The 27911-nt window shown below is 41.1% G+C and overlaps 1 protein-coding gene across 3 annotated transcripts; it reads right to left on the reverse strand.

The window, feature by feature from the left end:
• Positions 1–546: 546 nt before the first annotated feature.
• On the reverse strand, positions 547–27680 carry LOC308472342 (RNA-binding protein 27-like). 3 transcript variants are annotated; one of them, XM_080997122.1, is made up of 18 exons: positions 27447–27680; positions 23985–24103; positions 22373–22497; positions 18359–18450; positions 17476–17687; positions 16541–16801; positions 16089–16319; positions 11601–11756; positions 10361–10510; positions 8917–9064; positions 7540–7690; positions 6026–6289; positions 5769–5909; positions 4080–4202; positions 3173–3247; positions 2833–2997; positions 913–1017; positions 547–810 (listed from the first exon to the last, which is right to left on the reverse strand). In XM_080997122.1, exons 1-18 carry the CDS (start codon positions 27503–27505, stop codon positions 562–564), a joined length of 2826 nt encoding a protein of 941 aa, XP_080853248.1. In that variant the 5' UTR covers positions 27506–27680; the 3' UTR covers positions 547–561. The 3 variants fall into 3 exon arrangements, with proteins under 3 accessions (XP_080853248.1, XP_080853249.1, XP_080853250.1); XM_080997123.1 differs by having other exon boundaries at positions 11601–11735; positions 27447–27678; XM_080997124.1 differs by lacking the exon at positions 27447–27680 and adding an exon at positions 27341–27408.
• Between the last annotated feature and the right edge of the window lie 231 nt (positions 27681–27911).

The raw sequence follows: 27911 nt of genomic DNA on the forward strand, positions 1-27911 counted from the left end.
GCTTCCCAAAGATCAGAAATCTTAGGAGGAGGAGGTGGAAGTGAAAGTTACAGCTAGATATTCCTTGAGAGGGTTGATTTCCTTCAGAAGTAAGCTAAATGCAGGTGGATATGTGATGCCATTCCATTTCTAATTTCAGCTAGGAAGCAGACAAGATTAACCACAAAAGCAACTAACGCTATACTCAAAATGAAGGAAGCTACGTTTTAGGGCAGGGATCAGCAAACTTTTTCAGCAGGGGGGCCGGTCCACTGTCCCTCAGACCTTGTGGGGGGCCGGACTATATTTTTTGGGGGAAATGAACAAATTCCTATGCCCCACAAATAACCCAGAGATGCATTTTAAATAAAAGCACACATTCTACTCATGTAAGAACACCAGGCAGGCCCCATAAATAACCCAGAGATGCATTTTAATAAAAGGACACATTCTACTCATGTAACAACACGCTGATTTCCAGGCCGTCCACAGGCCAGATTTAGAAGGCGACTGGGCCAGATCCGGCCCCCGGGCCTTAGTTTGCCTACCCATGTTTTAGGGCAATCATAGCTTTATACTATTCTAGAATACAGTACCAGAACAATTTAATCTAATTTTAGTTACAAATTGCTGACTTACCGCAAAGTGCTGCAGCAACTCATCTTTCTCCTCTTCCACAAAGCCACCAATGGTTATTGCTTTGGGACGGTGGTCTACCACCATATGATTCACTGTACCTCTCCCTCTCCCTCCCCGACCTCGTCCTCGTCCTCTGCTTTGAGAAGGCATCGATTTTCCACGACCAGCGGGCAAGATACCTAAACGGGCAGCCTACAGACAAAAGGAATAGACTTTATCTTCCATGAACACTGTAACAGGTTTCATGTATAATATACAGCACAATTAAGATAGTATATAATTTTGAAAACTTACCTCCACCTGTAACTGGGTGAGCTTTTTCCTTAATTCTGTTGTATCTTCCCCAGAAGACAGCCTTTTATGAAAGTCTAGCTCTGCATCCAAAAGTTCCTTCTGTGCCTTTAAAATGGAATTGGGGATGGGGTGGGGAGAGCAAAAAGTAAGTTTGTTTGTTTTATTCTGTTTATCTCCATACCAAGGTGTGTTAAGATGCTACCTCTTTGGTTTTAATTCTTCTCACCCACTATTTAAGGGCTTAGAGCCTTCTGGGTAAAAACAAATACTTGCAAGTTCCCTTGGGCATCTTTTTGGAACTACAAGCGAGGGATATAAAATGTGATAAATAAAATATACTAAGGTAGGCTTTGACAGTTATAAAACTCTTACTACCCAGCATTGACACTAGCTGTGAGTAGCATGTGACCCCTAGAGGTGATTGGGCAAACTGCAGGCTCTCATTAGAAATCTGCAGATCCTGAACACTTATGGCTGCAGAAACAGGTTTGAGAAGTTGATAGCGGAATAAAAAAGCAAAGTTTTAGAAACAAAACTGAACAGATTTGTAAAATTTCAATTTCACTGTGTTTACATTGCTCCTGATATTTAAGAATAAATATCAACATTTTCCCATGGGCTGGCTGACTCAGGCCTTTTATGTTAACAGCTTCAGAATTAATAAGTTCAACAAGTTAATCAATACAGCTTGCCACTTGCTATGAAAATGGAAAGGAGGTGCAAGTTAAATGCACCAAAAATGCACATTCTTGGTCATGAGGTACTTCCATTGTTCATCTCAACGATGAACACAGCATGCTTTCGCAGAGCAATAACTTCACGGGATGCTGCCCAAAAGCGTACTGCAGATACATTGATTAGCATCGATGTGTCATTAAATCCCAATTTCCTGACCAGCAACAACTAAGCCAGCTCTGGGAACTTCCTTTGTGTGTGTGTGGGGGGGGGGGGGGAAAGGCTCTTGCTGGCCTTTGCTCAGATATAAAAGCACTGTGGGCAACGGGACAACATTTAAGGTGAACATCCCTTTAGGGGAAGTGTGGGCATTCTTTGTTTTTATTAGTTATGGATCCTCTTCTCTGAGTGAGGGGAAGGGAAGAGTGTTGGGTAGAGTATCTGTGCGCGAGAGGCAGGCAAATTTCATTATACACTAAGTTTCTGGGGTCATCTTACAGCTTTAATAGGAGTCAGGGATGAGAAACCAGACCAGAAGGAGGTGACCGAAATCATCTATTGTGGTTCCCTGTGACGATTAATAGAATGGTATAATTTCCACATATCTGTGTAGTTCTCTTATAATGAATATCCAAGCACAAAATATAGAAAAGATAGAAGTGATATATTGCATGGAAGGGGTTCCACATTTTGAAGGGGCTGTAGGTAGGACATGCATGGTTCATGATTGTATGCTGGTGGAGCCTTCTCACACATAAGGGAGCATGACCAGCAACCTGTCAAGGCACAGACGCAGCCAGCTGCCCCTTGGATGTCTCTTTATGAGGATAATGCATGAAACACCTGGATGTCTCTTTATGAGGATAATGCATGAAAAGGTTGTATGATCAATGCTTAACAAGACCCTCATGCTGGCTTTAATATAGGGAGATAAGTTTCCCGGAGGTACAAATTAGTACAGTGGTACCTTGGGTTACATACGCTTCAGGTTACATACGCTTTGGGTTACAGACTCCGCTAACCCAGAAATAGTACCTCGGGGTAAGAACTTTGCTTCAGAATGAGAACAGAAATCGTGCAGCGGCGGTGCAGCGGCAGCAGGAGGCCCCATTAGCTAAAGTGGTGCTTCAGGTTAAGAACAGTTTCAGGTTAAGAACGGACCTCCAGAACGAATTAAGTTCTTAACCTGAGGTACCACTGTAGTAGCTTCTGAAATGAAAAAAGCTGTGTGTGAAGAGGACCTACCTCTGTTTTTGACTTCTGTTTTGATGCTGTAGAACTGGCAGATGAAGTTTTTAACTCATCTTTCAACTGAGAGATTTTTCCTGTTAGCTCTTTCAGTGTCTTCATTATATCTGCTCTTTCCTCTGGTTTTGTGGCCTTATTCTTTTCCAATTTTGATATTAACATCTATGAAAGTTAAAATACAGAGGTGATGCAAGATTGAAAATACTTCAGCCTCCACACTAGATAGAAAATTATGCACCCTTAAAATGCTTACTAGGGGATACTCTGCTACTAACAATTAAAATTAGACACAACCAAAGTTAATGGCGAAGTTAAATGGAAAAAAAGCCAAGCATACCTTCTGACATTCTATTTGTTTCTCTAACATTTCTTGCTTTTTCTTCCTCATGTCTTGTTGCAGCTTCATTGCCTCCTAATGAGGAATAAAATGCTTTTAGTGAGCACATCCTAATAACAACGGCTAGAAAAAAACAGATTTAAACCACAATTTTAGGCAATATCATGAACAATTTAAATGTAAACATGATCCCACCAACTGCAGTATTAGAGTTTACAAGAGAACATAGTTATCTTCAGTTACAGATGCAAGTTGTGCTGTTGGGAGTTAGCAGAGTGGACAGATCCTGACTGCATTCATGGCTCCTGGAAAGCTGTTGCAATAAGCAATATCAAATAAATGTCTTTGGTCAAAATTCAGATTATGTTACATATTCAGACTATTAGTCCTATCGCTATGCCTAGAGTTTCTATTCTCTCACACAGCACCCCAACTGCAGCTATTCTATGCTGAATTACATGATGCTTTTGACTTGCGGAAGGCTGAAAGCCTGTTTTGTGCTTGTAAAATGTGTAATCTCATGTGGGATTGGAGAAGATAAAAAAGCAATGAAAGTCTTGCTGTGCATGCACAAATGATGGATAGCTGCTGTAGAGTTCGGATAAACCAACCAACATGTAACAATTCAAGGTTCGCTGAAGACCCCCCACCCCTTGCCAACCAAAAGTTTGGCTATTAGCTCAAAAATGAGTATCCCTTTAACACAAAAATATTGAATTACATTTCAAAAGCCAAGGCTCGTCACACTCAGGTCTGAATTGTCAAGGCAAAACCTATCAGGGAAAAGGAATTTCCCATCTCCTGAATTCCAATCCGAACTAGGGGTAGGACTAACATGTCACACAATGAACCCCATTTTAAAAACTCATGGCTATGAAATATATTGAAATAATATGCAAACAGTTACCTGTTTCTTTTTAAAAACTTCTTGGACATCATGAGATTTATTTCCTGTACCAGGCTTTATAGATGTCTTCAGATTGGAGGAACTGTAAACCATCTTTGAATGGCCAATTGAAGTGGGAAACATCTGAAAGCAGCAATATATTTTATGATGACATGTGCTGTGGCAAGATGGAAGCTTCATGCAAGCAACTTACTTATGCTGCTTAGAAACCATCTGTTCATAGATGAAACCAAACTATAAGCTATCTCTCTGTGATATTTTAAGGATTGTGTGAGGATGAAGTAAAGACTCTTACCAATAACAAACAGACTGAAGGATAGTAGTAGAATTTTGTCCTTAGGCTTTCAAAGATCTGGAACTAACCTGGCAGATATAAATTTCAAAACTAACCCTATCATTATGAAGGGGAAGACTACACACAACATCACTCTAAAGAGAAAGGGGATATGTAAGATCTTTTGAATGGGGAATTTCCCCAACTCTCTTAATTGAAGTATCTGCTCCTTAATTGTATTGATTACATATTAATAGGTAGAGTTAACAAGAATTAGAGTTTCATTTTATAAAATACTTACTATAGTTTAAAGAAAATGTACTTTAAAATTTTACTGGCAATAGTCGAGAATTTTCTCAATTTTGCCGATATGATTATGCCTTCACTATTCTGTTTCTTCAGATGTTACAGATCAGTCTACAACTACTGAACTGAGCTTTCACTCTTCTCTCCTGCCTTTTTTTCTAACTCTGTTGTCACCTGGAAGGCCCCCCAAACCCATCATGTCTTTAAGGCATGAAAGCTGAAATCTTTTAATGCGGGTGAAAAATTGGGGCTGTTTCCTGAGTTAGCACTGAGCCAGATTATCTCTGTGAATCTGATTTTCTTGATCAACCTGCGACCACTCTGCAGCCCACAAAACACTTGCCTTGACACAGCAGACCTTTTAAGGGTGAGAAGTTTCTAGTCCTTTTTTTAGGTGGGGGATGGCATGGGATACCCCCCCCCCCCAAATATCACTAGTGACTCTGCAGAAAGAGTGGACTAGTGGATTTGAGGGCTTCTCTGAAAGCTGTAGTAAGACTTCTTAATGTGTTGGCCCTAGCAGGAAATGGTACAATTTGGGCTCTGTTGGACACAGCATTAAATCTTGGACTAGACAGAGAACCCTACTCAATAGCTGGAGATTTATCTAAAGAAGTAGCTGGAGGAAGACAGTTATGATTGTTTCAAACATGACCCCTATCTGCTCTGGATTTCCCCCCAACCCTCTTTAACAGATTTGGTGATGACGCAAGAAGCACAAACCGGGGGGGGGGGGGGGGGAGAGAGTTCTGTTGAGCAAACAAAAATTGCTGTGCTCATGCAATTACATTATTTAGTTAAATACCACCCCGTGATTCTTAGTTCTGGGAGAGAGGGTTGGTGAGCTTGAAACCTGTGAGGCAGATTTCACTAAGGCACATCATCTGGCCTAGCCATATCCACTGATAGTAGGGTGGTGGGCATACAGTGGTGGTGCACTGGGTTGCAAAGGACACAGTTTATTCATTTTCCTGTTGGATGCTGAATCATGATTAAGTTCAATATAGCAAGGTGAACACCCTTGACAGAACCAGGCAAACCTTAACATCCTAACCATGTTAAAGAAAAGATGTATGAATTTATGATTCATAATACACACTCTCCTTTACCTGAGCATCTTCTGAAGAAGCACTAGACTGGTTAAGCAATAAATGTTGAGCGTCTGGCTGATTTCCACCAGGTGCTCCAAGACGATGTTTAACTGGGGCCTTATTGATGACGTAAGCACCTGATGTCAGTGGCTTTGTTACCTGCATTGTGCATATAACATTGAAAAATGAGCTTTTTAATTCTGAAAACAGACCCACAGTTCTCTAAAGAGCTAAGGAAAAAGAAAAGTGATCAGGTTTATACAATGGCACTATACCTTTGCCATACTGCTGTGCATTGTTACAGCTGGAGGCTGTGGCAGCATTTGTTGCTGCAGGTGAAGTGGGTGATGAAGAGGTGGTGGCGCCTGCTGCTGCTGCTGGGATAGTGGCAATGGCTGCTGCTCATTGTTTTCTCGGTGCCATAGCACTCGTATAAACCGATTGTTCAACACTGCCTCTGTGCTAGAAATAGCTTTTCTCGCTTCATCGTTTGTTAAGTACTGAATTAGAGCAGCTTCAGGATCACTCTTGAAGGCAACCTAAGAAAACATGAGGCAACATTACATAACAATACTACATTCTAAAAAGCACCCACGGTATAATGCTTCAGTTTAAAAGGTTTTACTCCCTAATCCAAAAAGAGATGGATAGTGAACTGTGTATATATAGTATGTATCTGAGTCCCTTCTATGGAAGTTGCCAATCAAACCATTTTGGACTCACAGCTGTCCATGGAGGCGCAGGTCAATTCTGTGTCCAGGGCAGCTGTCTACCAGCTCCATCTCGTACACAGGCTGAGACCCTATCTGCCGCAGACTGTCTCGCCAGAGTGGTGCATGCTCTAGTTATCTCTCGCTTGGACTACCACAATGCGCTCTACGTGGGACTACCTTTGAAGGTGATTTGGAAACAACTAATCCAGAATGCGGCAGCTAGACTGGTGACTGGAAGTCACCACCAAGACCATATAACACCAGTCCTGAAGGGCCTACATTGGCTCTCAGTATGTTTCTGAGCACAATTCAAAGTGTTGGTGCTGACATGTAAAGCCCTGAACGTTTTCGGTCCAGTATACCTGAAGGAGTGTCTCTACCCCATTGTTCAGCCCGGACACTGAGGTCTAGCTCTGAGGGCATTCTGGAGGTTCCTTCACTTCACTGAGAAGTGAGGTTACAGGGAACCAGGCAGAAGGCCTTCTGGGTAGGAACACCCTCCCATCAGATGTCAAGGAAATACTAAATAACTATCTGACTTTTAGAAGGCATCTGAAGACAGCCCTGTATCAGGAAATGTTTAATGTCTGATGTTTTACAAGCCGCCCAGAATGGCTGGGGAAACCCATCCAAATGGGTGGGGTATTATTATTATTATTATTAAATATGGTTCTACAAGCTACTGAATTGTAAGGTGTACTTAGTTTTTCACACATGACTTTTCCATTTTGGCTTTATTTCTGTTAAATAAATCACGACACAGTGTAATATGTTATGTGTTGTTGTTCATCTGAGGTTGTATTTACCTAATTTTAAGACCTGCTAAGAAATAGATGACTGTTATTAGGTCTTCATATGTAAAACCACAGAATTCAAAGAGGGTGTGCTTTCTTTTTCCCATGACTGTATCATCGCCAAGTGGTTCTTCAAGCAAGACTCTAAGTTAGATTTATTTACTCTACCAGAGAATAATGCAGTATAGAACAAAGTGGAATATATAGACTGGTCCCAGAAACTTCCAGTCCCTCTTTACATTGCTGTATTACAAACCACAAACGGCATATTATTGGTTTTACCTGAATGTTGACAATTGTTCCAAATTTGCTGAAATGTTCATTAAGTTGAGTAATATTGTTTAGCTCTGGTGGTATTTTACGAACTTCCAATTTGGTGTTTGTATACTGGTTCTTCTTCAGGAATCCTGGCTTATTCTGGTTATTAGTTTGTCTGAAGAGAAAAAAGATGGATTGACTCTTAACATTAACAAAATCACATTTAAATGTAAATACACCCATTCCCTTTTATTGCCTATAACCATAATGGCTACCTTGCTGTGCTAAACCAATACCCACTAAGCCAAGCACTGTCTCTAAAAAAGACCTGTCAGATACCCCAGGAAGCTCAGAAGCCAAGTAATCTACCACTGTGTTCCCTGCTTCAAGTAGTTCTCTAACATCAGGTCTAACAGTCACAGATAGCTATTGTCTTGACTATGAATGCTATACATTGACCGTGTTATATGAAACTTTACTTCCTTTTTCATTAAAGTATTTCAACTAATATCCATATTAAGTTCCAGTCATTTCACACAATGACAGAGGGTTACATTGGGATGCAAAGAAATATGCTTAATTCCTTGACCAACACATACTCATTAGATAGTTCTGGTCAAATCACTATCTTTTAGGCACACTACATTTTATTGTCAGACTAAATTCACATGTTTTAAGGAAACCATTACATCTACAGAGTTGTGTCTAAACACCAAGGAGGACTTCTAATCACACGAGGATACAGGCTCACTGTTACATGGGTTTGCCGACAAGCATTTGGACTTCAAATGCTGTGGCATTCACTGTACTGACATGATGAACAAGCTGTTAACAAAGATGACAAAGGTGAAGCAGATGTTCCTCTAACCTGCCTCACAACGCTGTTTGGGGAATAAAATAAGTAAGATTTTAAATTTACAGCAGCCTGTCCTGACTCTGGGGAATGAAATGAAAATGACCCAACTACGTTGTCAATATCTGGACATGGAAGTCAAAGAGCTTATCACTGGAAGCCTTCCTCAGCATGGTGCCCTTCAACACCTATCAGTTTCAACCACCATGAACAATGGGCACGTTTGGTGAGAGCTACAGTCATAATATCTGGAGGACACCAGGTTGGGGAAGACTGACATTCCAGAAAACAAGGTGTAAAATTCCAAGCCCTTTGCCATATTATTGATTGTTGTTAAATTGCAGTGAGACTTTTTTGTATAGTGACTAACAAACACAATCTATTCTTTGCAACATTATCTTTGCAATGTATTCTTTGCAACACACAAGAGGAATTATTCACCATTTCTCATAAAAGATTCTCATAAGTCAAACCAAATAATTTTCAAATGAACTGAATGGGGCTCATTTTCATTCTGCCTGTTCTCTATAGACACAGAAAATTCTTACTTTCCAATCCAGGGTTTCTTTGGAGATGGCCCTTCTACAGTGTTTGAAACCCGCTTCCTGTTGTCTGGCTCAAGCACCACTCTAGATACATTACTGCTGTTACTTGCAATGCCAATTGGAGGTTCAGTCTGGATGATAATGTTAGCACCTGGAAAGAAAGCAAAGGATTGTATGCTTGCAATGAAGTGGGAGCAAATTGTATTTATAAAATGGTGAAGTGCAAACATGTACAAAACATTTTCCCAACGGGCTCATACCTATACTGTCTACCATGCACAGACTTTCATAAGAAATATATACAATGCTGAAATATATAGGAAGCTGCAAGTTCAGGGTTTCTGTGAACAAAAAATGCCATAAATAAATTGGACGAAATTAAAGATGCTCAGGGACTCAGGTGGCGCTGTGGGTTAAACCACAGAGCCTAGGACTTGCCGATCAGAAGGTTGGCGGTTCGAATCTCCGCGGCAGGGTGAGCTCCCGATGCTCGGTCTCTGCTCCTGCTAACCTAGCAGTTCGAAAGCACGTCAAAGTGCAAGTAGATAAATAGGTACCGCTCTGGTGGCAAGGTAAACGGCGTTTCCGTGCGCTGCTCTGGTTCGCCAGAAGCAACTTAGTCATGCTGGCCACATGACCCGGAAGCTGTACGCCGGCTCCCTCGGCTAATAAAGCAAGATGAGCGCTACAACCCCAGAGTCAGTCACGACTGGACCTAATGGTCAGGGGTCCCCTTTACCCCTTAAAGATGCTCAGACCAAGTACCACCTGCACATTAAGTTGGGTACAATTCAAAAATCAGGAACACAGAAAGATGCCTTACACCAAAACCAGACCATTTGTCCACCTGGCTCAGTATTGTCTATACTGACTGGCAGCAAGGTCCAGTGCCAGCGAGTAAACTGGGGATACAGAGCAGGTGCTCTACCACTAAGCTACCAACCTTCCTCTAAGTATGCATATGAAAAGTGTACATTGGATATTAACATAAGCAGATCAGGTGTCCATGAATACGGACCACTGCTGGAGATTTGGGTTTCTCGGGCTTATTTTACATACAATTGTAGCACTTTCTTATGAAGGGGTCTCAGGGAAGATATATCTACTATTAGGCACAAACTGCATTTTAGTGAAAATATGAAAAAACTCATGCAGGAGAATCTGGATCTGATTCCAGACTACAACACACTGAACAGCACTAGTTGTAAAGATACTAGTGATCATTGTTTGCTTGCCACTCTTCAAACTGTACATTAATTTGTATTTTCTTTCCCTTTCTTTAATGTACAAGGCATGAGGGAAAGAAATCACTGCACACAGAAAAAGACAGCACTGTCATCAGCACTGGGTTAATTTGCTATGAATGCCAAAGTCTGTAATGCTCCCTTGCTAAGTATGCTAAGTATTCAGACTTTAAGGGTTTGGGTTTCAGGAAACAACATCTCACCTCTTGGATTTGTATCCATCTCACCAGATGTTAGGCCAATAAGATTTGGACGCTGCATTGGTGTCCTTGAAAAGAACTGTCGATACTGAGATCTACCAGTACTGGTAATACTAGGAGCCTCTGGATTGTAGCCATCTGGTTCATACGTATCTTTTGTGAAAGAACAATATAGATTTCTGATTCATTTAAAAAAATCTTATGTGAGCAATGTTATGCATTTGCTCAAGCAGAAGTGCTTTTTCACATTTTAATATTTTTAACATTTGTTTGTTTTAAAGTAGGGTTATAAAACTTTCTTGATTTTACGGTTTTGTCTTGTGTAAACAAAATTGAGATTTTTACATTCAAACAGTGTGTAATTTTTATGAAATAAAAAAATTGCACATAATTCACATGTACAATATATTTATATATAAACATGTGTTCAATTTGAGCTATGTAAATATGGCAGGAACCCTGCAACATGCATGTCATGATACAATTTTAAAATATTATTATTAAGGTGACCCAAAGAGACTTACAACACAGTATAACAAGACACTAATTAGAAACCAGTCAGGCTGGCAAAAATTAATCCCACCCCTTTCCCCTTTATGTTGGAAGGATTGCGGAAAACTTGGTTCATTTATTCATGTTTGGTGAGAATGCCCCTATATTGAAAACGTTTGGAACACAGTATTCTTCATTATATCCGCAATTACAAGCCAACCTTATTCTCCAAATCCAGCCTTAGCCCTGCTATCTTTGGAAAATAGACGGGCTCCACCCTGCACCAGAGAGAACTAATAGGCTTCTTAGTGACTGCAGCATGATTAAGAAAATGGAAGGACCAGGCTGAAATACCCATGAACACATGGGAAAATAATATCTGGGATACAGCAATGTCTGGGCACCTCACCAGACGCAGGAGGGCAATTAAAGGCATAACAAAAAGAGATACCTTCCAAGAAAAGTGGACCTCTTTATTTAACGAAAATCAACTGCTCAATCTTCTCAGGGGAGAAGTTAAATTAAGTTATATGTTTGAACATTTAATGTGTAAGCTTATGCCTAAAGTCAATGGACAGAACCACCACCATTTGATGTACTGCTGGATAAAAACCAATAAAAATTGTTGTCTTTTTTTTTTTTTAATGATGCTTATTAAAGAAATGAGACCCCACTATTTCAGATGTGCAGTGTAAACAACATCACAAGTACTGGTAGAACACAAGAGAAGTGGAAATCTTTATTTCCTTACGTTCTGATACTGAATATAGTAGGTTTTGGGGTAGTGGAGGAGGTAGTCTAGCTCCCACTGGTGCAAGGCTGGGCACTGTAGTTGTTCCTGGCTGGTCACGGCTGTTAATCAAACTTGCCTGTGATAAAGGTGGCCCTGGAATGAAACATAAACATTCTAAAAAGCTAATTATGTTTTTTCATGCTTTACCACATTACAAAATATGGCTCTTCTTTTGAGGAGCTCAAAGCTAAATACTAATTTGTGTCCTGATTTTATATTGTCTGACCTTGGTTCCCTTACCTCTGGCCAGCACTTTGCTGCCAACTTTATTCATTCATTCAGCTGCTCTGACCATGTGGTGGGTCTCCTTACATCCCTATAACTGGCTTTCTGTCTGCTCCCGTCTCCAGCATAAGCTCCTCATTCTTAGCCTCAAAGCCCTCTGACTTTTTGCCTGCAAAGTGTGTTCCAAAAGAGTTTTGCCACAATCCATTTGTTCATAATATATAACCCTACCAACAACTTTCATGATTTCAGCTTCACCAGCCTCAGCTGGGCTAAATTAATCTCTCTTAAATGACCTCACCCTCTCTCTGTCTCCTATGAACAAGACTCTCTCTCTCTCAAAACATTTGTGTGAATTCATGTGAGTGTAGGATGGTCCCATCCTCTGTTGGTTCTGGCCCAACCCAGCTTTGTTTTGGTACCACCTCCTGCTAGTATGAAGTCCCCAGATGGGCTGGCAATAAAGAAATGCAGTTGAGGCTTAAAAAGGTTTGCCACCATAGGCTTAGGACACTGGGGTTCTCCAATTTTCTACTACTAGGGCTGGAGAGGACTGACAATTGCTGAGGCCCACTAGTCACAAAATGGTAGCAGATGGAGGTAGAATTGGACATGATTAGCTGCAATTAACAATAGCATTTTTTATTAATACTTAATCCTATTTGGAAATTGCTAAACTCTTTGCCATTGTGATTTCCTTGTGGCATGGAGTGTTACAATTCTATTTCTTCAAGCCAGGTACACACATTGGCCTTGGAGATTACTGTGTCTTCCCATTTTAGGCAGAATTTGTTGATTCAGAAGCTCTAGGTGAAACAGACTAAACTTTATATTTTTATTCCTGCCCTCAACACCTCTCAAAATATTTTTGCTCATCTCCTACATTTTCTTCTTCTTTTCTCCTTCCACACTTTATTTAAAACTTATGCCTCTCCATTCCAAAAAACTGGTTTCTTTCATTCCTTGATCTTTCTACAATCACCTTTTTCTCATATGACTGCTTCCTTCTCTTTCCAGATATTATTATTATCATTATTATTATTATTATTATTATTAACCTTTTATGTCTCCAATTTTCCTAAAAGACTCCTTTGGCTCTTTCACCTTCGGAAAAGGACCTCCGCCCCAGTAAGCTCTCTGTCTCCTGGCCACCTTTACTCAGCATGCAGAGTTGCTGGTGTTAGGAGGGCCCAACCACAAGGCTACAATATGGCCAGGTAGTGGAGCATTGAGGCCACATAGAAGTATAGGCTTGATTACATACAGTTAAGCAACGTGGTATCATAGTCTTAACCTACATATTTTAATTGTTTTATATTTGTATTATTTACTGCGAGTGTTTAATTTTAACCTATGTATATTTACATGATCTCTATTGCTGTATATGTCCATATTTCTGGTCTGTGACCATAATAAATTGATTCATTCATTTATAGTGAATGGCACCAAGCCCTGGTTAAAGCTACTTTTCAATAAACTGGAGAAATTATTTTTCTATTGTAATGAACTTTCTGTGTGAGCTAGAAACAGGAAGAGCCAGTGGCATAACAATAATAATAGTAACAACTAGAACAACACCACAAACAGCAACAGCAGCAGCAGCAACAACAACAACAACAACAACAACAACAACGGTGTGGTCATTCTGACCTTCCTGACAGCAAACCACATCTACTAAATATTTTCCACCTGTCCGATTACAACAATTCAGAATTTTTGCTTATTATTTCATCAACCTCAATAGAAATGTTGCCAAAAGGGTAGGACTGAAGAAAGAAAACACATTATCCTTGCTGACTGATCCAAAATAAGGGGCTCATCCTTTGTTGTCCAAGAACAGGCTTTGAACAAGTCATATGCACATCTGCTGCTTGTTTAAACTGCTGGGTTCTTTTCTTATAATGGTTCATTGAAATAAATGGTCTTTGAAATAATCCCAAACTGATTTTGTTTTGCATTATAAATAATTGCTGAACAATCTTATTTTCCTACCTCCAACAGCTCTCGCACTTTTGTCTGCAGAGGATCCGCAGCTGCTGAACAAATACCCAAGCTGGTCACAGCTTCAGTGAGGGTGCACACAGAAAACGAGCCCATTCTTTCCAGTGTCAAGGAAGAGCCAAATCAAGTCCACTTCAAATTCTAGCCAAATTTATCTCACACAATTTTTTCCACAATAGCTAAAGTGGACCTTCTATGTTGCATAATGCCTCTGAATATAAAGGAATATGGGAAACTGTCTTACACTGACTCAAACCACTGGCCTTTCTAGCTCAGCATTATCTACATCTTTGTTCTTCAAGTGTGTGTATGGGGTGTGTGTGTGTCAGGCCCCACTACTGCTTTACTTATCTAAGGCAGGAACAGCAGCACTATGGCCATAGAAGCAATACATTAAGAAATAGGTTCCCAAATGCTTGATAGGGTTTGCTATTTGTGGGTTTTCAGGAGCATCTGGCTGGCTACTGTTGGAAATGGAATCCAAATTCTTCTAAATTTTTAATTATTCATCTGTTCTAGTGAATGCCCTAAATTATAATCCTACACAGAGAGAGAGAGAGATATTTTTCAAGTATGATACTTTGTTTATCTAGCTGACCTCTTATGATGAGCTTGTACTTTGCTCAAATCTCCAAACCAGTAAATAATTCAAAGACCTTAATTTACTCCCCTGACCCAATTTATCTCAGGATTAGTAATAAGTGACTACTGTGAATGATTTTTTTTAATAACTAAAACACAGCATTAGTGGACTTCCCCTTAAAAACACATACACGCAGTGGCATGTTCTCTATTTTTGGTCTGAAACTAAATTTAATCTAGCCAGTTCTTTCTACCATCTCCGATGTTTTAGAGAGAGAAAAAAAGGAAAAGCTTTTTCATTATCCAAAGGTTTGAAAAAAGGCCCAACTCCTGAAGAGGGCTGCTAGTTCAGGCAAGTCCAAAAATAATTGCCTTTATACAATGAAGTAAATAGGGAAATGCTTTGACACTCCTGTTACCTAGGTGCCCAGTCTGTCTGACACCTGGAGCGTGACCCTTAACTCTTCACCTCCTTAGCACTACTCTATAAGTGGCTATGCAACGCAGAGGACTTCGATTGACGTGACAGAAAACGCACACCTTGGCATATACCAGCTATTCTTAAAAAGAGACAAACTTGCCCTTACTGCCTGGGAGAAAGACTCCAGCATGATATAAATGTGTGATCTGGCACCTGATCTATCCGCCAACTGCCAACTCAAGCACATGCTTCTATTTGCCCTGGCAGGAAAAAACCTTACACATCCTCAACATTACTGTCTCCACCAGTAAACTAATCAACAACTGTTTGCATGTCTTAAGGTCCAAGATACATTATACATTTAAGCTGCAATCCTGCACCATTATGCTGCAGCCTTAAGATCAGTTATATACCTATGCTTTATCCAATGGTATCACTAAGCAGAATGGGGGTGACACAAGCCCCATGGAGACATCCTGGTGGAATTGGTCAAAAGGGAAGGAGGCATGGGACAAGGACAAGGCATTAGAGGAACTGGAAGAGGTTTAGCAGCTTAGATGTCCGTCCACTTCCAGGACAGTGGCTGTGTGGACAGACAGCAGAGTGCCTTGGACACCCCAAGCACCACAGCAGACTGATGTGATCCTGGCCCTGCCCACTGTCAGCGATGAACCCTCCTGGGGTGCTGCCTAGGGAAAAATGAGACAGTGAGCCAACCCTGTTGACTCTGCCTCCATCACAAGGATGTGGAGATGGCTGCATGGGTGCAAACACTCAGCAGGCCCAGCCTATTCAGAGGAGAGCCATCTTGTTTGCCCAGCCCCATGGCTCAACCCATTTAGGGTGTGTCAAGTGTTGAGACAAAATCTTAGTTTCTGTTTAGCCATATACCTAGACCACTGCTGCATTCGTTAACCTGAAAGCTTCATAACCTGACTTATATATATCAAACTGACCTTCACATTAAAGCCTTTGGCAAAAACCTAGTTAGGAGTCCAAGCACTGGATCTACTAGAGGGTCTGGGCAGGAGGAAAGCAGTTTTCAGTTATTCCCCCTGCAGCTCCGTCACCCACCCTTAAATGTGCTCTGGAGGGTCCTTCAAACCCCAGATTCCTTTAATGCTACGTTAGAGAAATAAAGCACCATTTATGAAATGTTCTCAGCTACTGTGCCGACTGTAGTATTTTAAAGTGCTATTTTAAGGAGGAAATCTTACTTGGTATAGGAATTCTAACAGGTGGCGGCGGCCGAGGATGTACATGTGGCCCTGGCATTCTCATGTTGTGAGTTGGGCCTTGCGCAGGAGGCATAAGCATTCCAGGAGGAGGAAGTCCTGGGGGTGGTGGAGGAAATGGAATCATGCTTGGCAAAGATACTTCATCCACTACCAATGGGTCATTTCCGTGATCATATTGACAGAGGTCACCAAGTACACAAAATCCTCTCTCTGTAAAATAAAAATAAATCACAATATAAACCATCATTAATGGTAGCTTACCTTTATCTGATTGATTATATAGATTACATACGAATGAATGAAAATAGATTACATATAGATTTTAAGCCAAAGTCTCACTTATACTGTGTGGCTGGCAACAACAACAAAATAGCTCAAAACAACATTCTTAATTGCAAAATCTAAGTAGAACAACCAGGAGTAACACTTACCGTCATAATCTCGACAGCGTCTTTTTGGTGGAGCGTTTCTGCCAAACGAATTAGGAGCAGAATGATTGTTGTAGTAATTTGACCAGCTTTCTGTTGTGTTTTCAGGATGGTGAGCAGGTGCAATCACAGTAACAGCACTGGGAATACACTGTGCTCCAGAGGAATACTGTTCAGTAGAGTTAACGGAAGACAAAGCCACTGGGTTATATGAGCTCTCCATATCACTCCTTTCACATTTGAATTTGGCTCGATCTCTGTGATCTGGAAAAAAAAAAATCGTAATAGATTAGGTAAGTTTCTATGTTCGTCTTTCGTGCTTAGAGATTCTCTGACAGCATACAGAAAATTTAACACCATAACAAATGCGAGAAAAAAAAAGTATAAGCACAACCTGGTTAATGTCTTAACAGTGTACTTAGGCTCGTTCTTGCAAGACAATGTGAATATTTGTCCTGCAACATATGCACTAACTAAACTGATTTCCTTTAGAAATAAAAAGTAAACTGTATTTTTCAAGTAATTTCAATTACTTTCTTTTGTCTTGAAAGGCTATAGCAACACAAGACCTCAGTTATTTAGGAGCAGGGATCCATTAAAAGTTAAGAAAACCTAACACTTCTTCCTTGCCAAAAGAAACCTAGCAATATAAAGCAGCAGCTTTTACCAACAGGGAAAGTATAACAGAAGGTACTGCTCTACCAGAATACACCTGAGAACAAATTAAAAAAATATATCCCTAGATTAGGTTGCTCTCAGATCACAGCTTTTAGCCAGCTTTATAACAAGTCAGCAATCACTTCTTTTCAAAGACAATTCTGTTTGTTGAATTTGCCAGAAATTCAAGATAAAATGTTCATTAAGAAGTATGACATTTCATTAACTCCCATGAAACTTAAAATTAGACGTTACTTGTCTATTATCCTTAAACGACTCACCAACATTTCTGTTTGCATCCCTTTCTTTGTTTGCCTCCTGGTCTTTGCTTCTACCTCTGCTGCGGCTACGACTTCGGCTAAGTCCTCTACTTTTACTGCGACTCTTACTTCTTCCCCTTCGCCAATCGTATTTGTCTCTATACAAATCGTTCCGTTCGTAGTATCTATCATAATCTCTCCATTTGCCATCATCTCTTTTTCTCTCTCTAGTTCTATTAAGAAAAACAACACATGCAAACAGGTGGATTTAGAAAAGCTGAAAATGCTTATGGCATCAAAACAGAACAACAGTTTTGACAGAGGGAAGTTTGAATGAAGAACTAAACAACGTAATTATATCCAAGTGACATCAACATTGGGAAAAACTACAAAAAATGTTAGGTGTAATAGCCCTAAAGCAAATAAACGCCAAATTGTTTGTCTTACTAAAGGATGCTAGTACTGCATAAAAATAAAAAAAATCATATTAATATAGTTGGGGACTGCCCCCCTCCTGCATAAAACAATTATTTGCATCCATGGGCACAGAGGATTCAATACAGTTCTCTAAAATTGTGTGTATATTTACTTATTTCATTTATATCCCATCTTTCCTGCAGCAAGCTCAAGGTGGGGTACCTAGTTCTCCTCCACCCATTTTATCCCCACAACAACCCTGTGAGGTAAGTTAGGCTAAATGTGATTGTCTGGCCCTCAAGGTCACATCTTAATGGATTATGTGAGAATCTGTAAAACTTCCCGATCATAATACAAAAGGAGGGGAGACATACATTACTAAATTTATCACAAAACTTATTATGATGTCTGAAACAGAGAAGTTTAATTGATTTGGAGGCTAACAAATGCTAACAAGTGTTAAAAGAAGAATACTTCAGATACTAACCTTTGCTCATTAGAATCTGAACGATTTTTCTGTGGGCTAGTATATTTCTTCTTTTTGCCCTCTCGCTCATCTTCAAAAGTCTCCTGAAATGGCTAAAGACAAACAGCAAATCATCACCTCACACGAAGCTCACTCCCAGGGGCGCGGGGAAGACCCCAAAGAATATAAAAACCCATTTAAGCAATAAGAGAGCAAGGCTCGAGACAAGTCACTGTATACACATTTTAAATTTGCTTCTAGTGTGAAATGTATTGAAGAGGACAACTACAAAACAACCATCTCTTCCCATATGAACCAACCTGGACCCTGCAATCATCATCTGAGGCTCTTCTGTTCTGTGATGGCTCCCCCCTCCCCCCAGGGAGGCTTGCCTGGCACCTATCTGTAGGTGCTAGGCAAAAACACTCCTCTTCTCTCAGGCGTTTGACTAATTAAACAATACATGGTCTTTTAAATGGGGTAGGTGGCCTGCTTTGGTTTGTTACTATGGTATTCATTTTTATGTTATTATAAACTGCCCTGTAAATCTAGGATGAAGGGTGGTATAAACATTCAACAAACAAACAAACAAATGTCCATCATAATATTTTTTATAATTGTTACCTTTAAGGAATTTCATTTTAATTTTAAAACTGCTATATTTTAGGTTTAAAAAGATTGCCTTTACAGTATAACTGTGGAAGCACTTATAATTTGTTGCAATATCCCTTGTGTTCAACAAGGCTGGATTACTACTTGGACTCAGAAGACTTTCACAAGCGAGGCGGGGCAGAGGGTCACAACAAATATGCTGTTTTATTACTTTCATCGGGTCTATGGGGAGAAGACCATGAAGACACTTCAAGGCTTTAAAATGTCAAAACTAGAATTTCAAATTGGGGCCTGAAACAAACTGGCAACCAGAGCAGTCAGGTCAGAATTGGTGTGTGTTCTATGTTCATGCTTCCTTGCTCTAGTTAACAATCTAGCTGCCATGTTCTGAACGAACTGTAATTTGGAAACTGTATTCAAAGTCAGCTCAATGTATGACACATTGCAATAGTCTAATGTGAAGGTTACCAGAGCACAGACAACTGAAACCACGCTCATGTCTAGCTGGATAGGAACACAGCTGAGCTAGCTGGCGGAAGGCATTCCATGCCACTGAGGCAACTTATGCTTACATTGACCAAGTTGGATCCAAGAGTACCATCAAGCTGCGCACCTGCTCCTTCAAAGGGAGTGCAACACCTCCAAAAAGAAGATGCATTCTACTCATGCAGACAGAGGACCTGCACATTACCAATGTCTTAAGTCTTATTTGGATTGAGCTTCAATTTGTTGGCCCTCATCTAGCCCAGAGTTCCATGCAGTTGTTAAAAAGAATGGGAGATAAAATCAAACTCTGTGCTTTGGAAGCTTCATGCAGCTAAACAATACCCTCTAAGCACTACCTTCTGGAGAGAACAAACCAAGTAGGAACAAAGCCTATTCTCAACTCTGACAGCCTCTCTGTAAGAATATTATGGTCAATGGTATCAAAAAGTGCAGAGAGGTCAAGAAAAATCAATATGGACACATCCTCCCTGTCCCTTTCCTGACACAGGCCAACCAAGGCAGTCTCAGCAACAAAGGCAGGCCTGAATGCCAACTGAAATGAAAAATCAGTCTCATCCAAGAGTTATTGGAGCTATTTCAGGGTTATTAGTTTTCATAAGCAGAAGAACTGAAATCTCTAAACCGTATAAAGTGTGCAACAGTCTAACTCTGTAATCTCAAAGCCATTAGCTTTCATTACATAATGCAATTCATAATTTCTAAAAAAGTTTGTGGAAGAAAGGCAACAAAAGTGTGGCAGAATATACTGAACTGTCTATAGAAAGGGGGGGAGTCTAAACATGATTTAAGCATTCTCTAGTTAATCTTTTGATATCTAAGAGAATTTAGAATTAGAAATAAAAATCACCTTTAACATTACATGAAATACAGGCATATGAGATGGGGGAGGAGCGGGACTGTGTGGTGTGAGGATATCATGTCTCATTTGACCTTATCTAAGTATAGCCAAATACTTTGCTGTAATATGTCCACCACTTACATCAGATCAGCCCGTCTGAGCTATGAACACATTACACTTTAACTGGTTTATTTCTCCACTACTTACTCTTAAACAAGACACCCCTAGTACTATGAACTGTACAATCTTAGAAAAGCCAAGGTTGTAGGATTTTAGCAAGCAATGTATGAAGTCAGACTCGACAGGATTCAGGATAGGTAACAGAATGCGGGGGTACTTGAAGTTGTGGACTCTTGTAGAGCACCTCTCTTTTCAAGTAAACTTTCTCAAAAAGCAGAAGATTGCAGAGGTCTGGTTATCTGGCTTCAGAATCAACTTTAAAGCCTGGTTGCACTCCCTTAATAGGAGTTAGACACTGAGTGTGCTCACTGATTCAGCTTCATCATCAGAAGGACAAATGTAGCATGGAGAACCTTCTACCAGTTTAGATTGGTACAACAGTTACAATTGCAACTTTGCTGCATTTGCAGCACCGAAGTGACCTCCCTGGGGCACAAGCCTGGTTAGGGTGTATGGAGGTCCTGGGCTGCCAGACGAAAAGACTTCCCTCTCGGCCTCGCTGAGGTTGTCCAAAAGAAAGCAGAGCAATACATTTGGCACCTGTTTGGCTGCAGGAGTTACTAGGAAGAGGCATACAAGACACCATCCAACTGCCTTAGGCACCCCATTCTGGATTTGTGTAGAGTTTGCACCTTAAGACTTTTATACTCCTAATTATGTCCTGCAAATCAGTGTGCATAGATTGTTCCTCAGGGTTTACTCCCGAAGCCTTTCATACAAATGAGTATAGCTGCAAGGTAGAGACGGTTTAGGATCAGTGTTTTCCTTCTCCTGGATGGGCTACCCTCCCAGGTTGACAAGCCCCATCTAGGACAACTGTAACTGGGCAGATAGTTTAACTTGTTATCCACACCATGGTAACCACCTGTCTGGATTATGCAAGATATTGTGTGTGGGCCTGTCTCTGAAAATTGTCCAGAAACCTCAGTCAGAATATGGCTGCAAGGTTATTAAGTGAGAGAGATGAGAACATTGCACCAGTGCTCATCACCTTCACTGGCTTCAAATCTGTTTCCAGGCCCAATTCAAAATGCTGATATTGACCTTCAGTCTTTTATGGTTGCGGGTCAGGGTACCTGGAGGATTGCTTCATCCTATATGCACCCTGAAGTCTTTGAGACCCATCACTGGGTGCTTCCACCAGGTGACTGCAGAGAGCACGGTATCATATTTTTTGGTACCACATGAATACCTCTTTTGTTATCCAAGAAAATCTTTTAATAAAAAAATTTAAATAATAATAATCCAGGACTTTTAAAGTCTTTTATAGCTTTAAACTGTTTCAACCTTATTATTTTATTCTCATCTCCTTGTATTTTGGGTTGCATTGTTTTTAGCATATACTTTTTATTTCACTACTCAATCAATTTTATTTTGCTTTCGTTCATGTAGTAAGCTGCCTGATGAACCTTGGTACAGAGTAGGCTATAAATAAATGTAAAAGCACAGTGTTGACACCTCAAGTTTACCAAGCCATTCATCATCTAAAAGGGCTGAACTATGAAATAAATTTTCACTTTGCTAACTGCCATACAAAGCTTTTCAAAATGGCATGCATAACTATTAACAATGGATCTGCACTATTAAAGATAGTGAAACTGTCACCTGCATGTGTGTGTCTACACATGTACATACACACACCAGCTTATCTGCTGCCTTTGGATATTAAAGGGGGAAAAACTTCTCATGTTTCTAATAAAGCTAGACTAAGGCTGCAATCCTATAACTGCCTGTCAATAAGTCACATTGAACTCAAGGGTGCTTGCTATTGAGTAGATATGTATAAGCCTATACTGCATGGCTTCAATCCTATGTACACAGTGGGACACATTTCTGAACAAACATGCACAGGATTGCACCAAGAGACACAAGCAAGAGACAAAGAAATTTAACATTACCTCCTCTTTGATTTCTTCCTTAACCTGACACACAGGCTTCAACTCTGGCTTTGCTGGTTCATTAGGGGCTAGGTAATCCTTCGTATACAGGCTCTCGAAGAGTTTATCAACAAAGCCTGAGGTTTCTGGAAGAGACATACAGAAAAAAGGAATCATTCCAAAAGAGATCCTACTCCCTAGTTTTATATTAATCACACTTCTGCTCTTTTGATCCAGGCCAGTTGAGTTCCTTGTGCCTGAAAGAGCGCTGGTCTAGTTTTCTCATTAGCAAAAAGTCTGCCATGCTACACTGCAAGTCTCTTTAAAAGTAAGGAGTATTTAAAAATTCATTTGCCAAGTGACACGGAGGTCTACCATTTGAAGGAAATGAAATGTTCCACAAAAGTACAGTGGTGCCTCGCAAGACGAAATTAATCCGTTCCGCGAGTCTCTTCGTCTTGCGGTTTTTTCGTCTTGCGAAGCACGGCTATTAACGGCTTAGCGGCTATTAACGGCTTAGCGGCTTTAAGAAAAAGGAAACAAACTCACAAGAACTCGCAAGACGTTTTGTCTTGCTAAGCAAGCCCATAGGGAAATTCGTCTTGCGGAACGACTCAAAAAACGCAAAACCCTTTCGTCTTGCGAGTTTTTCGTCTTGCGAGGCATTCGTCTTGCGGGGCACCACTGTACACTCTTGTATGGTGTTGTCCTCTACCTAAACTAGCCCTTTGGATCTATGCCATATGTTCTCAAAAATGCATTAAAACCTATTGGTTAATCATTTTGTGTACAGAAAAAGATGGTGTAAGTGTTGGTGTAAGCAAATGGAGCTTGACGATTCCTTCCAATCCTGGAGTTCCAAAGCAGCGGTGAAGATGAATGCTGCCTCCTCATCAGCCCCATAGTTAGGAGCATATAATTTATTTTGGCTTTGCACCTGCCAGGCCCAAGAACAGGATCATAAGCATCCTCTACAACCTTCTTGGAAGCGAGCCAACTATAGTTTGTGAGCTTTCACCATAGTTAAGATCAACCAGTCTATGGTTCAGACAACTCACTAAACTGTAATTAATCTAATTACATTTTAGTCAGTGCTAAACTATGGTTTAGTATTACACTGAAATGCAGCCAATGTTTTGCGGCTTATGTTCAAACACTTTGTGATTCATATTTGTATTTCATAGCTAACACATGCTACACTAACTTAGAGATGAACTGGTTTGTGCCGTAATAAAATTGTGCTCTAGTTACTTCTATTTTTTTGTCTTCATAAGTTAATATGGATACTCTTTGGCCAATGTAAAGATGTATTTCTCCAGTAATTGTGCACAGAAGTTAAAACTATCTGTGACCGGGGGGGGGGGATGTTTCACACTCTTATATACTGCTTAATTGTAAATAGGCAAAGTTCCTTTCTGAGTACAGTACAGTTGTTTTACTGAGAAATTTATACAGTTGGTGCTGCTATCATATAATTAAGCTCCATCTAGGTGACCCTTGGGGGTCCCTTCAGACTCTACAAATCCATGATTCTATCTCCAGGTCTCCTACCTAAAGTTTCCTACCACCATATTCACAAAATCCTGCCATTAGCAAGAAATAAAATAAAATAAAATAAAAATCACAGCAGTACCTTTTTGCAGAAAGACATCTAGCTGATCAGCGCAGAAAGCCTTCAGTTCTTTTTCTGGTTTATCTTTTTTGACCAATGCCACAACATAGTTAGCCAAGGCTGATGGATCGGCATCACATCTAAGGAAAAAAATACTGCTATCGTTATGTAACTTACAGCATTATGAGTCTAATACACAATGAAGCATTACAATGGATTCCTCTTCAGTGAAAACATGTCATTAAGCATGAATACCTCGCCTCATTATTAAGTAGCATGTCCCACAAATTTTAGTGGGCCATGCTTCCAAGTACATATGCTTAGGCTCAGAGCCTTAGAATGAAGTCTTCTAATTCAAGGGTGGATAGAACATCTTGCTATTGTTTTAATTTAACTAGTGCTCGATACAAAAATAGAATTGATACAAAAATAGAAATTATGTTGAACAAATGCTATACAAACAAACAAGCAAACCTACTACTTGGTATGATTTTGACAGCTCTGTGGAAGAACTAAGAACATAAAAGAGCCCTGCTTGATCATGCCAAAGGTCCATCTAGTCCAATTCCCTGTTTTCACCATGGCCAACTGTTGGGTTGAAATAAGCGACAGACGAATGGCAAGGTGTCATACGGGAGGCATCTCTCGAGCAAGTCTCGGAGAGTCCCTTTTATTGAATCTTACAGCATTTGCCACATATGTGCTTATTGCTGATTGGTTAACACAAGTACAAAGCAAAGATTACATTAATCACCAATAGATTAAAGGTTGGGAAAGGGAGCACAGAACTAGACAGGCATGAAACCTCCTAATTAAATTATAACCCATATGAGAAGCAAGCAGGGCATGACTGCAGCAGGGCTCTCCCCAATTCTGATTTCCACAGTTGAGCAAATAATCACTATTCTACCCTCAAAGTGTCCTTTCTGAGGTTTTTAATTCAGCTGAATTAAACACTTCCTCTTTGCTCCTGGATGCTGAACCACAAATGGCTTAATTACCTGGGCAACTGGGCCATAGCAAAATGGTACGACATGATTGGCATGCAAAGAGTATCAGTTTAATGCCTGGAGACTCCAGTTAAAGTCTAGATGGGACCCCGGCATGAGACTCAAGACAGCCAACTCAACAATAATGTGAGATGGACCAAAGGATCTGGCTCAGTATAAGGTAGCTGTAGATATTCAAGAAATCTAAAACATACGGTAAGTTAGAGACATTTTTCTACTTTTCGTATGTTAAATGAAGCATGTTTTTATGACCAGTTCTGAAACCAGGGCTGAAAAAATGCATGTTGATCTAACAAGGACATAATATTCAAAACTAGGTTTCAGCAACTGTATTTACATACAGCTGTGACTGCAAGCATAACTCCAACAACTATCAATATTAACCAAATACATAATTTAGCAGATTAACCAAAATGGTTTGCCCAGAAACTACTATGCACAACTAAATATACTGGGTGAAATTTAATGTTGCGCTATGATAAACATTCAATCTGCACAAGCTTATCCAGTAGCCAGAAGGAACGATTTATTCTACCCCCACCCCTGTACTAGGGGTATTCCTAACCCTCCTGAGCCAATTTCAGGGGGCAAGCAGGGGGAGGAGAGTGGGGAAGCCCCATTGCACAAACAGAAGCCCTTGCCTAGGACTTTCACTCATAGAGTTTGCTAGGTGAATCCCACCCACAGTAAAGAATTTAGGAACTTTTCATGGTCATAATTATGCAAGTCTGTAATTATGGATTAAATGCCAAAATTGCCCAGAAACGCAAATGTGAAATTGCTACTTCTTTATTGTTTAATAATAAATCAGAATTTTGTAGTAGTTGAAATAGGAAATGCATATTAAAGCCAACAAAAAGCCAACACAAAGGCAGTATAATTAGCACTTGAAATGTCTTCAAGGAACTGGGCAGGCATTTGAAAATTAATGCTTCACAACTCTATGCAGCAGAGAAGTACACATTAAGATTATACAAATGAGACAGAAATGTACTCTGTCTATTTACAACAAGGTAGTTCAAGTTTAGTTTTAACTCACTCTTGGCATATTCAAGAGTGTCTGTAGTCTTAACTCTCTGTTCAGAACTTTAAACTGAAGTCACATATCAATTCAAGCTAATAGTTTAGTGTAGAGTACTTGCTCCCAAAGTTAAGTGCAGGGAAGTTGACATGTTAGCTCCTGGGCCAAAAAGACAATTAACAGACCAACTGCAAAAATATATATAATATAAGATTTCCGTCTAGTGTCTCTGCCTGCTTATCACTGATGCAGTGATATACACTCAGAATTTAAGTGTCAGCTTGACAAAACACCAGCTTATTAAGCAACAATGTCAAACTCTCAGTATATATCAAGGATGGATAACTATATCTTAACAGTGGTCCCAAACTCCCCTACTCCCATGGGCCACTTTGACAACTGCAGATATGGGAGATAGCAAGGCTTTTGTGGAGGGTTGCTGTGAACCCCTCCAAATGGGAGGCTCACATATATTATAAAGACACCACAGTCTCCACTGTGCCAAAAAGTAAACACTGTTCCAAAAAGTAAACACAGACCCTGGGTAAGCAGCCCAAGGAAACCCAAAGTAACTTATAACCAAAAGCTTGCAACTAAAAATAAAAACACAATCAAGATTGCCCTCTTCCGTCTGAAGTGCTCTTTTTAACTGCCCTAACAAACAACTTATCAACCCCCAACATTTCAGATGTTATGACAAAGGGATGAACACAGGACGGGGCAACATTTTGTCTCCACTGTCGCACTCCTGCAGTAAGGCACACTTGGCCTAATGCTGCATGTTTTAATTTTCAAGGAGCTGCTCTGAAGAGTAGTTCCCCTGGTTTTGTTAAAGTGATATATACTGTGGTAGCTATGCATTAGAAAACAATTAGTCACCAGATTACAGTTTGGAAGAACTACGAGCAAGTGCAGAGGACAGAAAGCAGCACCCTGCATAGCCCAATAACCTCAGCACCTACTCTTTCCGTGTGTGTATGTGTGTGTGTGTGTGTGTGTGTCCCCCACCCAAACAACCAACTTCCTCACGCGGCCCCTCAGCGGCCTCCCCGCCCCATAACCACTTATAACCTTAACCTCGTTCCTGAGGCACACCCCTAGTTGACGCCAGTTGCCCCGCACCCCCTGCCGACCCACAGCAGCTCTTCACGAATCCCCTCTTGCCGCCGCCGCCTCCTGGCACGAAGCCCATCCCCGCACATGTACCCCAGGACTTGAGGCATTTTACCAGTACCGACCCCCCCTCACCTATTCATTCACCCCACTGACTCTTTAACAAGGAGCCCCCACATACACGTAACTCCTCTTCCCCGGCTCGGCCCCCCCTTCCCTCGGTTGCCTCTCACCCCTCCGCTCCCTTCTCCCACATGGGAAGGCCTCCACCGCCGCCCCGCCGCCGCTGCCCCTCGCCCTCCTCCTCCACTCCCCACAACCAGCCCCCGCCGCACTCACATTGGCTCCAGCAACTTGGCCAGCCAGGATTTGAGCGCGTCCACGTTCTCTATGATCATGATGGTGGCGGCGGCGGCGGCGCTGCTGCTGCGGCGGCTACACTCCGGGCAGCATCTCTCCGGCTCCCTTCCCCCACCCGCCGCTCCCCCGCGAGCAGTTACTCGCCCGCGGCAGCTCTCCCGCTGTCCTGTCGCCCAGGCAGGGCCTAAGAGTCAGACCAGGAACTAGCTGAGCCGAGAGCGCAGCCGAACCTGCTGGGTGCCGGAGAGGGGGGAGGGCGGGCACCCGGTCTCCCGGCGGAGCCAATCGCACGGCGAGGCCCCGAGTCGAGCGAGCCAATCCGCGGCCGCGGGAGGTAGTAGGCGAGCGGGTGTGGGAGGGGGGTGAGTGGTGAAAGGCCGCAGCAGGCTAGGTCGAGGCAGCACGCGTGAAACCCTTTGCGGGCGCGCGAGCAACGTGAGCGGG

Source organism: Podarcis pityusensis, assembly GCF_964106645.2.
Source record: "Podarcis pityusensis genome assembly, chromosome: 2".
Classification (NCBI taxonomy): Eukaryota; Metazoa; Chordata; class Lepidosauria; order Squamata; family Lacertidae; genus Podarcis; species Podarcis pityusensis.

What these genes read in the sequence shown, in the direction of transcription:
- LOC308472342 (XM_080997122.1), bottom strand. Translation starts at nt 27,505, where the DNA reads ATGATCATAGAGAACGTGGACGCGCTCAAATCCTGGCTGGCCAAGTTG. An exon ending in GGATGCAAACAGAAATGTTG is followed by an intron (nt 16,802 to 17,475) that starts GTGAGTCGTTTA and finishes TTTTTTTTCCAG; the next exon opens with ATCACAGAGATCGAGCCAAA. An exon ending in AAGAAACCCTGGATTGGAAA is followed by an intron (nt 7,691 to 8,916) that starts GTAAGAATTTTC and finishes TTTTCTCTTCAG; the next exon opens with ACAAACTAATAACCAGAATA.